Source organism: Cherax quadricarinatus, chromosome 53 (assembly GCF_038502225.1).
Source record: "Cherax quadricarinatus isolate ZL_2023a chromosome 53, ASM3850222v1, whole genome shotgun sequence".
Classification (NCBI taxonomy): Eukaryota; Metazoa; Arthropoda; class Malacostraca; order Decapoda; family Parastacidae; genus Cherax; species Cherax quadricarinatus.
In genome coordinates this window covers 1,102,496-1,116,579 of record NC_091344.1, presented here as the reverse complement: position 1 = coordinate 1,116,579, position 14,084 = coordinate 1,102,496, and the positions used below count along the sequence as shown (strand labels likewise).

At 43.4% G+C, this 14,084-nt stretch overlaps 1 protein-coding gene across 3 annotated transcripts in view; it reads left to right on the top strand.

Annotated features, from left to right (window-relative positions):
* The window catches only part of LOC128692422 (orexin/Hypocretin receptor type 1), a 1,118,627-nt gene that overhangs the window by 786,567 nt on the left and 317,976 nt on the right, over window positions 1–14,084 (top strand). For all 3 annotated transcript variants that reach the window (XM_070096275.1, XM_070096276.1, XM_070096277.1), the window contains exon 4: window positions 3,554–3,788. In XM_070096275.1, coding sequence (XP_069952376.1) covers window positions 3,554–3,788 — 235 coding nt within the window. The remainder of the gene's footprint in view (window positions 1–3,553; window positions 3,789–14,084) is intronic.

The window sequence follows — 14,084 nt, the reverse complement described above, 5'->3', positions numbered from 1 at the left end:
AACTGTAAATAAACCAGAGGGCTCGATCCCTGCTTCAATTAAACAAAATGTATTAATTAAAACGAAGGGTTCTATGCTGGCTCCGAGCAAACAATAAGTAGAATGGGGTCACTTGACCATCCAATCTTCTCACCAACAAATCAAGAGTGTCCTATGACAGTTCCCTTGATATAATAAAGAGCTCAATGAAACAAGTTGTCACTGGAAAATCTCGGGTCCCTAGAGTCTAATCCTCCAAAGTGTTTCAAGCTCACACACAATTAGGTGGCAGAATTAAATATTATATCCTGCCTGACTTGACTTACAATAAATTGAGACTATCACAATCACCAAATCTTTTAAATACCTGTACCGTAGTCTTACCATAGAGAATGATTACTCATGGCTGGTGGTAACCATCTGTGGTATGCGGCGTTCAAGTTCCAATGGTAGATTCGAGATGGAGTTGAATCTTGATTCAGTAGAGTTAATCCTGGCAAGGTCGCCTCTTGTGAAGGCTTACTCAGCCCTGTAACAACTTCAGACAGTATTACCAAGGCTGGCTCCTCCTCAGGAAAATTAAAGAATAGAAAAAGAAATAATAAACATAAACACTTTATTATATAGAAAATAGAAAATATAAAACACTTAAATAATAAATATTTTCCTACATTAAAGAAAATGAAAAATGAAAAATATAAATGATAACTGAATTCAACGCTAATATATATATAGGGGTGTCTGGTGTTGGTGACACTGTGTGTTGTTGAAATCGTAGCCGTTGCTGATGTTGGGGGATGGGGGGTCGCAGGTGTTGGTTACGACCCACTGGCTAGTTCTTCACAGTATAGCCGTATTACATCTCGATGACAGGAAAGCAGGTTCTTTACTGCTGCAATGATGTGGGGTTACGTCCTGCAATTTCATACAGGTGCACAGGTAATTAAATCCAAAATGGGACGTCTCCAGGACGTTAGTCCGTCTCCTGTTCTTCTCGCTGATTGACAGGTGACCCTCTCTGTCATCCAAGCTGAAAAGATAGACAGGTTACCCACTGCTTAAATAATCACTCTCCATGGCAAGTACAATACTCAAAAGACGTGGTGATTATTACAACAGTCACCCTAGAGCAAGACTGAAAGGACCAAGTTTATTATTTGTCAAAAGTGAAGCTTTTAACCAATAAATCCACTAGAATACAAGGCAGGCATGTACTTACAGTAGTGTTGGGAGCTGTGAGTCGAGTGATTTACTGTTTGACCAGAGCCCCACACGTCACCTTTCGGGGGGGGGGGGTTAAGAGGGAGGGGAAGGGATAGTGGGAGCTAGACTGACCCTACGTTAACAAGCAGCCGGCAGTCAAACTATCAGTTTCAGGGAGGGGGAGAAAAGGTGGGAAAAACGGGAGCTTGACTTACCCTACCTTAACTAGTAGCCGGCAATGAAACTATTGTTACTATATCGCTACTCCTATCTATTGAACTTTTCCCTCACTTTGTGATATTTTATTGATTTTGGTTTATCTGAAATACTAACTTGGATCATACTTTTCTTTCCTATATTCTAGTCATTCTCGTTATTTTTCCTCCCCATGTCATATCAAACTCCAATACTTCTATTGGAACATGCTCGCTGTTTTCAAGATGATTTTCATGTTTTACGAAAAAAAATTCTCTGTTTCCATGTAGTACCAAGTCCAGTGTTGTCTCTCCCTCAAGTCGCTTCTAGGAATTTAGAAAAATTAATATATGCGCGCATATGCGTGTTTTTGTGAATGTATGTATGTGTGTGTGTGTGTGTGTGTGTGTGTACCGAGTTGTGTTAGTGAGTTTCAATACTAAGCTTCTGGCTTTGCCTCCATTGACATCACAGATTTTTTTGGCCACTTGGGCCTTATCATATCTACTCTTGAAAGCTGTGTTTTGAGTTTGTCTCCACCACTGCCTCATTCAAGTCAATCCACTCTTCAGCCACTCTCAGACTAAATAAATAATACTTCTTTACGTAATGGCTAATCCGTGACCTCAGCTTCCACATTTGTCCCCTTGATCCTGGCCTTCTTAATTAAGTCTGTTCTGTCTATGCTACAGTACATTACACCAGTTCTGGTACTAATCTGGTTGTAAACATTCGGACATTTTGGAGATTTTTCACATGCTTGACCAGGTGTGGGCTTAATTCTGGGGCTCATGCAAGCTCCTACAGGCTTTTCTGTGGTTTGCTAATACTGCATTTCCCACTGCTAAATAGTTTATGCGTATTGTTGGGGTTATCATGCTTAGTATTACATGTTCGAAGATGTGTTTTTCTTTACTCGCTTAGTATGTCTCACTTTATGTTTACAAGGATTGATTCAGGGCTGCTGGTCTCGCTGTGTAACATTCAAAGAAGCACTGAACAGATTCCTGGCCTTTGGGGGCCACATTATATCTACTCATAAAACTGTGACTGGTGTTCGCTTACCCTACATCACCTGCTTATTTGTTTCACTTCCTCTACCCTGAGAATTAAAAGGCCCGTGTGGATCATCTGCATCTTTAAAAGGCCCGTGTGAATCATCTGCTTCTTTAATTGCAATCATGTCCCGCTCCCCCCCTCTCCTCACGTCTCATATAGCCTGTCCCGAAAAACTTTTTCTGAAGGATATGAAAACCCATTTCCATGGCTGGAACAAATAACCCCCACTTAAGTGAATTAAACTAAAGGCGACGTTTTGGTCCGGCTTGGACCATAAACTAATACTAGTAGGACTTTAATTCACTAAGTATTTTGAATGTCGTGATCACATTCTCCTTCATTTTTTTTTCATCTAGTATTATGTTAAGTTCCTTGTCCCTTGTAATTAATTTCTCCTAATTCCTGTACCAGTCTTGTTGTGATCCTTTGGATCTTCTGTAGTTTCACGTTTTTGTTGAGGAATGGTTGGGCTCCATGCTGCTGCAACATACTCCTAGGCAAGTCTAGTTTAAGATTTACTTAATATACTGAAAAAGTAATGCATAGTTGAGTACTTGAAAGTGATTGATTCTTTGGTTAAATAGTATTGCATGTTCCCCGGCAGTTAAACGGCTGGTATGTTCACCTAGTAGGTAATATGCTTGGTACAAAGTTTACTCCCAGATCTTTGAGCTCTGAAGCTGTAGACAATGCACAAAGACAATTTTCATGGCCCCTCTGCAGTTTCGCGCCTTCATATGTGTATTCCGTCTCCAGTCTTCTTACCCAATCTTTTATTTTCATTACCTTGAACTTTTTAGAATTAAAATCAAGCAGCCACCAGTTGACTCTGTCACGTTTGCAATCTGTTCAGGTCATCTTGGAGTCTAACTCTGCCCTTTCCAGTTATCTTCCTCATTAAATTTACATCATAAACAATCAATGTTACGTTGGATTCAATTTGCTCCGACTAGTCATTTATGTATATCAGGAGCAGGAGGTAAGTGGTTTGTGTGTGTGTGTGTGTGTGTGTGTGTGTGTGTGTGTGTGTGTGTGTGTGTGCGAGTGTATACGTGATGTATAATACTTGTTTTATTATAATTATTAATGTAAACCTGGTTTGTTTACCCACGTACAGATAGCGGCGTACGTACTAGTGTTTCTGGTGTCGCTGGTGGGGAACCTGCTGGTGATATTGGTAGTGTACTACAACACTCACATGCGAACCACCACCAACCGGTACCTGGTGAACCTGGCAGTTGCTGACCTGTTGGTAACGTTGGTCTGTATGTGGGTACACATAGTGCGTCACCTGTCTCACCCGCACTACGTGCTCCCTACACTCTTCTGCAAGCTGGACGGCTTCGTGCAAGGTAAGCGAAGACTCCTCATATACGCTTCAATCTTAACCTCCCTTATTTTTCTCCTTTCGGGAGAGAATATATTTAGCTCGTCTGCATAAAAAAGACTCCTAATACATAGGATTAACCTTATCATCTTTTTCGGGATATTTCTCCAACGAATTTACGTCCATTCTATAAAACGAGGGCCTGCAATGCTCCATTAAAAATAGTTATAATTATAAGGTTTAATGTGGTGGATCGGGAAGCCAACGGAAGGCATGGGCCAGATGACCAAAATCTCAAGCTGCGGGTCATAATATAACTGAGACCCGCGTCAGGAAACACTTGTCTTGTTTCCTGACAAATCTTATCTAACCTAACCACTAATACGCCATATTATCTTGGTAAAAGCTCACCAGCGATATAGAATAAAAAACAAATTCAATTACTTCTAAACACTTGTCTTGGTTTTTAAAAGTTTTCTAACCAGAAATCTTTAGCCTCTGTTACATCCGGCTTGATTAAATTCTGCATTATTTAGATTATATATAGCTAGCGCAGTTATTAGTCACTTGGCTTAGGAAATTACATTTGTTTACGCATTACCAGCAGCTGTTATTATATCAATCACAACTTTAACTGATCCAGCTGATCCTGAAGTGTACTGATGTCTTCAGAATATATTTGTTGCCTATGTTTGTCTCGTCAGGAAATTTGCAAGCGTCGCTATTTATTCACTAGACTGGAAACATCTATGCCTGGATTCAGGAGAGAATTTCTCCTCTAATACCGTGCTCTGTCATTAATTTCATCAGCTTCCTAATATTCTTTGCTTTTTGTCGACTGCTTCAGACTCCTTAGTTTTAATGCCAGTAAATTTGTTAGGCATAAAAAATACTAATGAAACTATGAGGAGAACAAATGATAATATGTTCATGAATGTAACTTGTATCTGCTAGTATAAACTTAAACAATTTTCCTTTCTTGAAATCACACTGATTGTTCGGTAACTCAAAGTTAAGGAATAGGCATCACATTGATCAGCTTCCTCATTTCGACCACGATATCGAGTTGCATTTAAATAGGCTATGACTTGCTAAGTTCCTCTTTGCAGTTTTAAGAACCTCTAAAAACAATTTGCTTTTATTTGATGATTTATTTAATTGTAATCTGTGTATTTGTATGAGCACAGTGTCTTTTGGGGAGTGATTAGTTTTATACCGTATTTTTTAGAGTTTAACAGGGATTATTATTATTATTGTTAATTCATGGGAAGCCCTAAACCAGTCAAGTTCAATTCAAAGGTTGAACGATTCCAGTTCCTTGAATCAGGAGCCCCTCATCAGCATCAGGGAACCTTGCTTGAAGGGTTGAATTCTAGCTCCTGGGTCTCGTGAGGATGTTAATCTACAGTTCTAGTGCATTTTACAGATACTGATTTACAGTTTCTGGGCACCCATGAAGGAGTGTCCGTGCCAGTATTAGGCTTCTTGAAGTGTGTTTATCTAAAACTTCAAAGCTTGGTGAATCAAAGATAGTTATACTGAACAAGCATTTTATTTTATGTTTTGCCCATTGTAGGGCTTTACTCATGCCCAACACAGGTGAAACGTAGTTAAAAAAAAAAAGGTTTATGGTGCTCTTCACACCAAGTCCAAGGCTGAGGGACTGATTACCTCATCTTCTGTATATAGTTCTACTGTCTTCAAATTATATATTAGAATCTGTATTGATAAAGCCACTGGATGGCGAAACGTCTACAATAAAGATACCCAGATGTTGTACAAGTATCTAAATCTTCATCTTGTCGGTACTGTATACCATTCTTGTACAAAAAAAGATTTAATCGCTATTTGCTCTTTATTCCGCCATGTACTGCCTACTCCTGAGCCTCTTGAAAATGTTAAACTCAAGCTCGCAGACAACTTGAGAGACTTGAGTCACAGTTCCTGGACCTGTTGAGGGAGCTGAGCCACGGCTCCAATGCCTATTCAGATTTATTATACAACTACTAGGCCTATCACGTGGGTTATATAGGGAGCCGGGGGTAGTTGATGAGGGAGATATTGTTCTCAGATGACACAGCTCCCACAGCACATCTAGTAGTGGTTTAGAAAATATACAACGAAGTAGATGATGAAAACATGCAGCAGCTTTCCAGCTGTAGGAACAACAGTCCATAAAACCCCGAATAAGGTCGTAAACGTAGCTACAATGATGACAGAATTACTTAAAACACTGAGTCATAAATTACATTCATTATCCAAGTTCCTTGCAGAACAAGAAGACAAAAATATTGTGATGAGATCTTAATACTGCACGACTCTATTAGACAGAATGTCAGTATTAAGCGTTCAAAACAAAAATATGTAATCTAATCAAAGGAAGAAAATTAAGATCAATAATCCTTCGTTAGTGTTGGTAATCATTCCTGTGTGTATGTTGTTGTGTAAAGCTCAGTGAATGTGTGTGTAATATGTGAAAAGTTTTTGGTCTCATTATTGGGTACATTACTATTGACTGTTGTGCGTCAAACTTTCAAGAAGGAAAAGTAATGGTTTGTTCTCCAGAAAACTTTCCTAGCACTTGTGTGTTGTTCTCAGATGTTATTCTTAACATCCTATAACAAATTTACTACGTAAATATTTAAAAGTGGTGCTTAAAATAAGGTCTATTTCTTAACGTTTCCACTTATTTAAAAATCCTGTTTTTATATTTTATGTTAGACTAATATAAGTTAGGGTAGGGTAGGTTTCAGAAGCCTTCAAAAATGCATTCAAAATCTCAAAAAATTAGTTAAAAAAAGTAGCGACGGGTCTATAAACGAGAAAAATGAAGCAACGTTCAAATCTGCACGCTTACTACTCGTAGTGGGAGAATAAGTTGAGCTCAGTGATTTAACATCTATGTTTCTGCCGGAGCTATGTTTTCCATCCAACTCAAAAAAGTAATTTCTTAAAATGAGTTCACGGCGCATCTAAGGATGAAATGCATCGATTCTCGAACCATTGCAACGATATCCAATTTTGATGTAAGACGTTACACATCTTGGTTCGTAGAGCACTCAGCTCTCATCCAGAACGTTCCTGGCTCGATCTCCAGCATGGGTGGAAAATGTTACGCATGTTTTTATTCGCCTGCTGCTCCTGTTCGCCTAGCGGTAAATAGGTACTTCGGTGTCAGTCGACTGTTGTGGGTCTCATCCTTAGATAGAGCTGAGCACTGAAATGAGCAAAAAAGTTTTTTTTTTATTTCGTCTTGTTTTACTTGAACTACTGATTTTCAAAGAGCGAGAAATAACTTCTGTTTATCTCTCTGAAACAGACACGAAACGAGTGTCCTGCATCGAGCATCTTTCAAGCATAAGATTAGTTATATTTAATAAACGGCACGCCAGGTATCTTTCTCAAGATGTTTATATCTCTTTTAGCTGAAAATATTAAAAAAAAATACAAATTGGGATATTAAAATATGATTTCCAGAGCATTGAACAAGTCAGTCTAAAGCATGTGAAAAGAGAATACATAATATGTGGGAGAAGAAAAGCAATACTGGACGCGCCTCTCAGCTACACAGCGAGTCTTCAAACGTTACTACACATCACTTTAGTCGTACTATATCGCCTTTCTTGACATAATTATTTAGCTATCATCCCTTCAAAGGTGGAGACTTGATCAAAGGATTTGAAGCTACACTTGCTTCCTCACATCAAACCTGATTACCTCCTATTTCCCAGGTGCTGTACGACCCCCAACCTTATCACCGGCTCTCTACGAATATAATTATAATAATATAATTAAAATAATGTTATATTTTATACCGGCAATTTTCAATGGGAAACAAGAGGTTCAGTAATGTTTAGCTGCGTTCTTTAAGACAGTCTCCCTGTGTTCAGAAGGTAGCCTCCCTATGTTCAGAAGGTACCCTCCCTATGTTCAGAAGGTACCCTTCCTGTGTTCAGAAGGTACCCTCCCTGTGTTCAGAAGGCAGCCTCCCTGTGTTCAGAAGGTACCCTCCCTATGTTCAGAAGGTACCCTCCCTGTGTTCAGAAGGTACCCTCCCTGTGTTCAGAAGGCAGCCTCCCTGTGTTCAGAAGGTAGCCTCCCTATGTTCAGAAGGTACTCTCCCTATGTTCAGAAGGTACCCTCCCTGTGTTCAGAAGGTACCATCCCTATGTTCAGAAGGTACCCTCCCTGTGTTCAGAAGGCAGCCTCCCTGTGTTCAGAAGGTAATCTCCCTGTGTTCAGAAGATACCCTCCCTGTGTTCAGAAGGTACCCTCCCTGTGTTCAGAAGGTACCCTCCCTGTGTTCAGAAGGTAGCCTCCCTGTGTTCAGAAGGTAGCCTCCCTGTGTTCAGAAGGTACCCTCCCTATGTTCAGAAGGTACCCTCCCTATGTTCAGAAGGTACCCTCCCTGTGTTCAGAAGGCAGCCTCCCTGTGTTCAGAAGGTACCCTCCCTATGTTCAGAAGGCAGCCTCCCTGTGTTCAGAAGGTAGCCTCCCTTTGTTCAGAAGGCAGTCTCCCTGTGTTCAGAAGGCAGCCTCCCTGTGTTCAGAAGGCAGTCTCCCTGTGTTCAGAAGGCAGCCTCCCTGTGTTCAGAAGGCAGCCTCCCTGTGTTCAGAAGGCAGCCTCCCTTTGATCAGAAGGCAGCCTCCCTGTGATCAGAAGGCAGCCTCCCCGTGTTCAGAAGGCAGCCTCCTCATGTTCGGCAGGCAGCTTCCCTGTGTTCAGAAGGCAGCCTCCCCGTGTTCAGAAGGCAGCCTCCCTGTGTTCAGAAGGCAGCCTCCCCATGTTCAGAAGGCAGCCTCCCTGTGTTCAGAAGGCAGCCTCCCTGTGTTCAGAAGGCAGCCTCCCTGTGATCAGAAGGCAGCCTCCCCGTGTTCAGAAGGCAGCCTCCCCGTGTTCAGCAGGCAGCCTCCCTGTGTTCAGAAGGCAGCCTCCCTGTGTTCAGAAGGCAGCCTCCCTGTGTTCAGAAGGCAGCCTCCCTATGTTCAGAAGGCAGCCTCCCTGTGTTCAGAAGGCAGCCTCCCCATGTTCAGAAGGCAGCCTCCCTGTGATCGAAGGCAGCCTCCCTGTGATCAGAAGGCAGCCTCCCTGTGATCAGAAGGCAGCCTCCCTGTGATCAGAAGGCAGCCTCCCTGTGATCAGAAGGCAGCCTCCCTGTGATCAGAAGGCAGCCTCCCTGTGATCAGAAGGCAGCCTCCCTGTGTTCAAAAGGCAGCCTCCCTGTGTTCAAAAGGCAGCCTCCCTGTGTTCAGAAGGCAGCCTCCCTCTGTTCAGAAGGCAGCCTCCCCATGTTCAGAAGGCAGCCTCCCTGTGTTCAGAAGGCAGCCTCCCCATGTTCAGAAGGCAGCCTCCCTGTGATCGAAGGCAGCCTCCCTGTGATCAGAAGGCAGCCTCCCTGTGATCAGAAGGCAGCCTCCCTGTGATCAGAAGGCAGCCTCCCTGTGTTCAGAAGGCAGCCTCCCTGTGATCAGAAGGCAGCCTCCCTGTGTTCAAAAGGCAGCCTCCCTGTGTTCAGAAGGCAGCCTCCCTGTGTTCAGAAGGCAGTCACCCTGTGTTCAGAAGGCAGCCTCCCTGTGTTCAGAAGGCAGCCTCCCTGTGTTCAGAAGGCAGTCTCCCTGTATTCAGAAGGCAGCCTCCCCATGTTCAGAAGGCAGCCTCCCTGTGTTCAGAAGGGAGCCTCCCTGTGATCAGAAGGCAGCCTCTCTTTGCTCAGAAGGCAGCCTCCCTGTGTTCAGAAGGCAACCTCCCTGTGTTCAGAAGGCAGCCTCCCTGTGATCAGAAGGCAGCCTCCCTGTGATCAGAAGGCAGCCTCCCTGTGATCAGAAGGCAGCCTTCCTGTGATCAGAAGGCAGCCTCCCTGTGTTCAGAAGGCAGCCTCCCTGTGTTCAGAAGGCAGCCTCCCTGTGTTCAGAAGGCAGCCTCCCTGTGTTCAGAAGGCAGCCTCCCTGTGTTCAGAAGGCAGCCTCCCTGTGTTCAGAAGGCAGCCTCCCTGTGTTCAGAAGGCAGCCTCCCTGTGTTCAGAAGGCAGCCTCCCTGTGTTCAGAAGGCAGCCTCCCTGTGTTCAGAAGGCAGCCTCCCTGTGTTCAGAAGGCAGCCTCCCTGTGTTCAGAAGGCAGCCTCCCTGTGTTCAGAAGGCAGCCTCCCTGTGTTCAGAAGGCAGCCTCCCTGTGTTCAGAAGGCAGCCTCCCTGTGTTCAGAAGGCAGCCTCCCTGTGTTCAGAAGGCAGCTTCCCAGTGTTTTATAACACAGCCTCCCTGTGTTCAGAAGGCAGCCTCCCAGTGTTCAGAAGGCAGCCTCCCTGTGATCAGAAGGCAGCCTCCCTGTGATCAGAAGGCAGCCTCCCTGTGATCAGAAGGCAGCCTCCCTGTGTTCAGAAGGCAGCCTCCCTGTGTTCAGAAGGCAGCTTCCCAGTGTTCAGAAGGCAGCCTCCCTGTGTTCAGAAGGCAGCCTCCCTGTGTTCAGAAGGCAGCCTCCCTGTGTTCAGAAGGCAGCCTCCCTGTGTTCAGAAGGCAGCCTCCCAGTGTTCAGAAGGCAGCCTCCCAGTGTTTCATAACACAGCCTCCCTGTGTTATATAGGACAGCCTTCCTGTGTTGTAATTGGCCAAACAAGCAGAATCTTGGCCTGAAAACCACCGATCACTTTGAAAGAAAAGAGGATTCTTGGTTTTAAAGAGATTCTCTTTCAGCTTGGCAACTCTTGCTTTACAGGTCAAGATTCTACTTTATAGCAGAGTGATCGTGGCTTTTTAAAGCCAAGTTTAAGCCTTTCTGGTTTAATCTTACACAATGACTTTCCTAATTACACATTTGCTTTCATCAGAGAGAAGTCTTTCTCCAGGTTTTGCAAATGTATACTTCTATGCAATTTCCTAAGACGTATTTCCTGGCGTTAATGAGTTATTATTTTTTATTTCAGAGGTTTTTAACTTTCCATTTTTTACGGCAAGCTATTCTAAAGTTCCGACTCGCATGACGTGAGTTCAATTCCTCCCCTGTGCCGTTGTTTGGTTTTATTCCTTAGTTTAATTCTAGCCAGTGCTGGCTCAACTAAATTCACACCAAAACAGTCTCGCGGTCGTTGATGGTTGCAGTTAATTCTTGGTTTTCTTTTATGTATTTAATCATTAAATAACTGTATTTTGATTTTTTTTTTTTTGGAAAAAAAGAATAATAGTTCAGTAGAGCACATATTACTTTGAACAATGATGAAAAAAGTCATTTGGAAAATTAATGTTTATTTAAAAAATACATGGCAATGATATGACAGACAATTGATTTATTAACAGATATGACTACCCTTTGCTTTTATAAGCATTGCTACACGCTTTGGAATAAATCGACTAATGTTGAACACATCTTGACCCATTCTTCGTCGTGGCACCAGGTCCTAATAACAGCAGCAATTAGCTTCTCCACAGCTGAACAATCCAGTTTTGCGATCCTGCGTTTGGTTATTGCCCATAGATTCTCAGTTGGGATGAGGTTAGGAGAGTTTCCAGACCAATTTAGAACGATCAGCCCAATTTTTTTTCGAAGAATGTCAGCATTTTTCTAGAAGTTTAGTATGGAGCAATATCCTGCTGGAATATGCCTTCTCCATCAGGAAAGTGTGTAGCCAGGATTGCCTTGTATTTGTCAATGCTCATCTTTCCCACAACAATAGCAAGACGTGCAGACCTTTAGCAGTAAAACTACCCCACAAAATGTTGTTAGGTGGGTGTTTTGATTCTTGTAGAATGTGTCAATTCCGAGGAGGTTCATCTTTGTTCCGTCTCACTACCACTGATCTGTACCCATGTGCTTCAATTTGCGCCTCATCTGAATATATAACATTTCTCCATTCATCTGTTGTCCATCCCTTTTTCTTCATAGTAGCAATCAATAATTGTTTCTTTACCGACTTTCTGACAGTTCTCCCAACTTCAAGGAGCCTTCGTCGAATTGCTGAGCAATCAACATTTATTGCCAGCTGAAGACAAATCTCCCTGTAGATCTTTGCTAGTTTTCTTGGGATCCTTCACACTATTTCTTATGATAACCTTGTCATTGCGAAGTTATAGCTTGAGTTTTCTGCCACACCTTCCTCAATGCAGCACTCCACAATCACCAGTGTCACTAGATGTCTTCAGAATCCGACCAACAGTTGACTTTGCTAGGCTCATATTTTCGGTGGTCTGTCTGATACCCAAATCAGCATGTTTTTTTTAAGAGCTATATGCATGCACACTTTATAGGTGTAACATCCATCATGAATTTCAACAATAATCATGAAATGAATGGGAGAATTTGGCGAAACGACATTCAAGAATAGCCTTACAGAACAACACCTATTGTAGCACTGACGAGAGTTGCAGGGTAGCATCAGAACTGGATGGTTGTCGTAAAGTAGGTTGCAAACTCTTCTGAAAAAAAAAATACATTAAGCAGAAGACTAAAACATATGAGATAAACACAAAACTTACAACTCCAACCTCCAAGGGAGGTTGGGGTGCGTGGTATTTGGGCTGAAGTGATAGATGGGTGGGCAGGGCAGTGATTTGGAGATGGACAGGGGTTTTGGGCATGTAGGCCTCTGGAGTAGTCAGATGGTAATGGCATGTGGGCCTTAGATGGTGGGTGTGTGGACGGGTGTGGAGGGTTCCTAACCACCTTAGTACACTGTCAAGGTTGCTTCACTCTAAACCAGATTTCCACCCAAGTACACTAGTTTTCTCTCTCACTGAATGTTTTTTCCTCCCAAATTTGGGGATGTACACAATTTTTATATACATATCTCATTGTTGAGATTAAAGTTAACTTTAAACCCTATTTTAGAAATCATAATATTATTGACTAGTGGTGTAAAAGTGACATGAATTTTTTATGACTCTCAAAAAAACATTCCCGTGTCTTTTCTCTGCATTTTTTTATCTTGATTTATAAGTGGATAACCACTTATGTAAGTGTTGGTAATGATGACACTTAACATGATGACTTTGTTGTCTTGCACTAACTTTCCTCGAAAAATAATTGTGATAATTCAAATTAATCATTGAATAATTAGTTGAAAGCACCTTGCAAACAATAATTGTCATGAATAAATTTACATAATTGAAATGTATTGTTCATGATTAATATATAACGTGTTTAATTACTTACTGCTCGTAGGTCTTCATTATTGCTCGGAGGTCCTTCTTCCTCCTTGTTGCTCGGAGGTCCCTCTTCCTCCTTGTTGCTCGGAGGTCCTTCTTCCTCCTTGTTGCTCGGAGGTCCCTCTTCCTCCTTGTTGCTCGGAGGTCCCTCTTCCTTCTTGTTGCTCGGAGATCCTTCTTCCTCCTTGTTGCTCGGAGGTCCTTCTTCCTCCTTGTTGCTCGGAGGTCCCTCTTCCTCCTTGTTGCTCGGAGGTCCTTCTTCCTCCTTGTTGCTCAGAGGTCCTTCTTCCTCCTTGTTGCTCGGAGGTCCTTCTTCCTCCTTGTTGCTCGGAGGCCCTTCTTCCTCCTTGTTGCTCGGAGGTCCTTCTTCCTTCTTGTTGCTCGGAGGTCCTTCTTCCTCCTTGTTGCTCGGAGGTCCTTCTTCCTCCTTGTTGCTCGGAGGTCCTTCTTCCTCCTTGTTGCTCGGAGGTCCTTCTTCCTCCTTGTTGCTCGGAGGTCCTTCTTCCTTCTTGTTGCTCGGAGGTCCCTCTTCCTCCTTGTTGCTCGGAGGTCCTTCTTCCTCCTTGTTGCTCGGAGGTCCCTCTTCCTTCTTGTTGCTCGGAGATCCTTCTTCCTCCTTGTTGCTCGGAGATCCTTCTTCCTCCTTGTTGCTCGGAGGTCCCTCTTCCTCCTTGTTGCTCGAAGATCCTTCTTCCTCCTTGTTGCTCGGAGGTCCCTCTTCCTTCTTGTTGCTCGGAGGTCCCTCTTCCTCCTTGTTGCTCGGAGGTCCTTCTTCCTCCTTGTTGCTCGGAGGTCCTTCTTCCTCCTTGTTGCTCGGAGGTCCTTCTTCCTCCTTGTTGCTCGGAGGTCCTTATTCCTTCTTGTTGCTCGGAGGTCCCTCTTCCTCCTTGTTGCTCGGAGGTCTTTCTTCCTCCTTGTTGCTCGGAGGTCCCTCTTCCTTCTTGTTGCTCGGAGATCCTTCTTCCTCCTTGTTGCTCGGAGGTCCTTCTTCCTCCTTGTTGCTCGGAGGTCCCTCTTCCTCCTTGTTGCTCGGAGATCCTTCTTCCTCCTTGTTGCTGGGAGGTCCCTCTTCCTCCTTGTTGCTCGGAGATCCTTCTTCCTCCTTGTTGCTCGAAGGTCCCTCTTCCTCCTTGTTGCTCGGAGATCCTTCTTCCTCCTTGTTGCTCGGAGGTCCCTCTTCCTCCTTGTT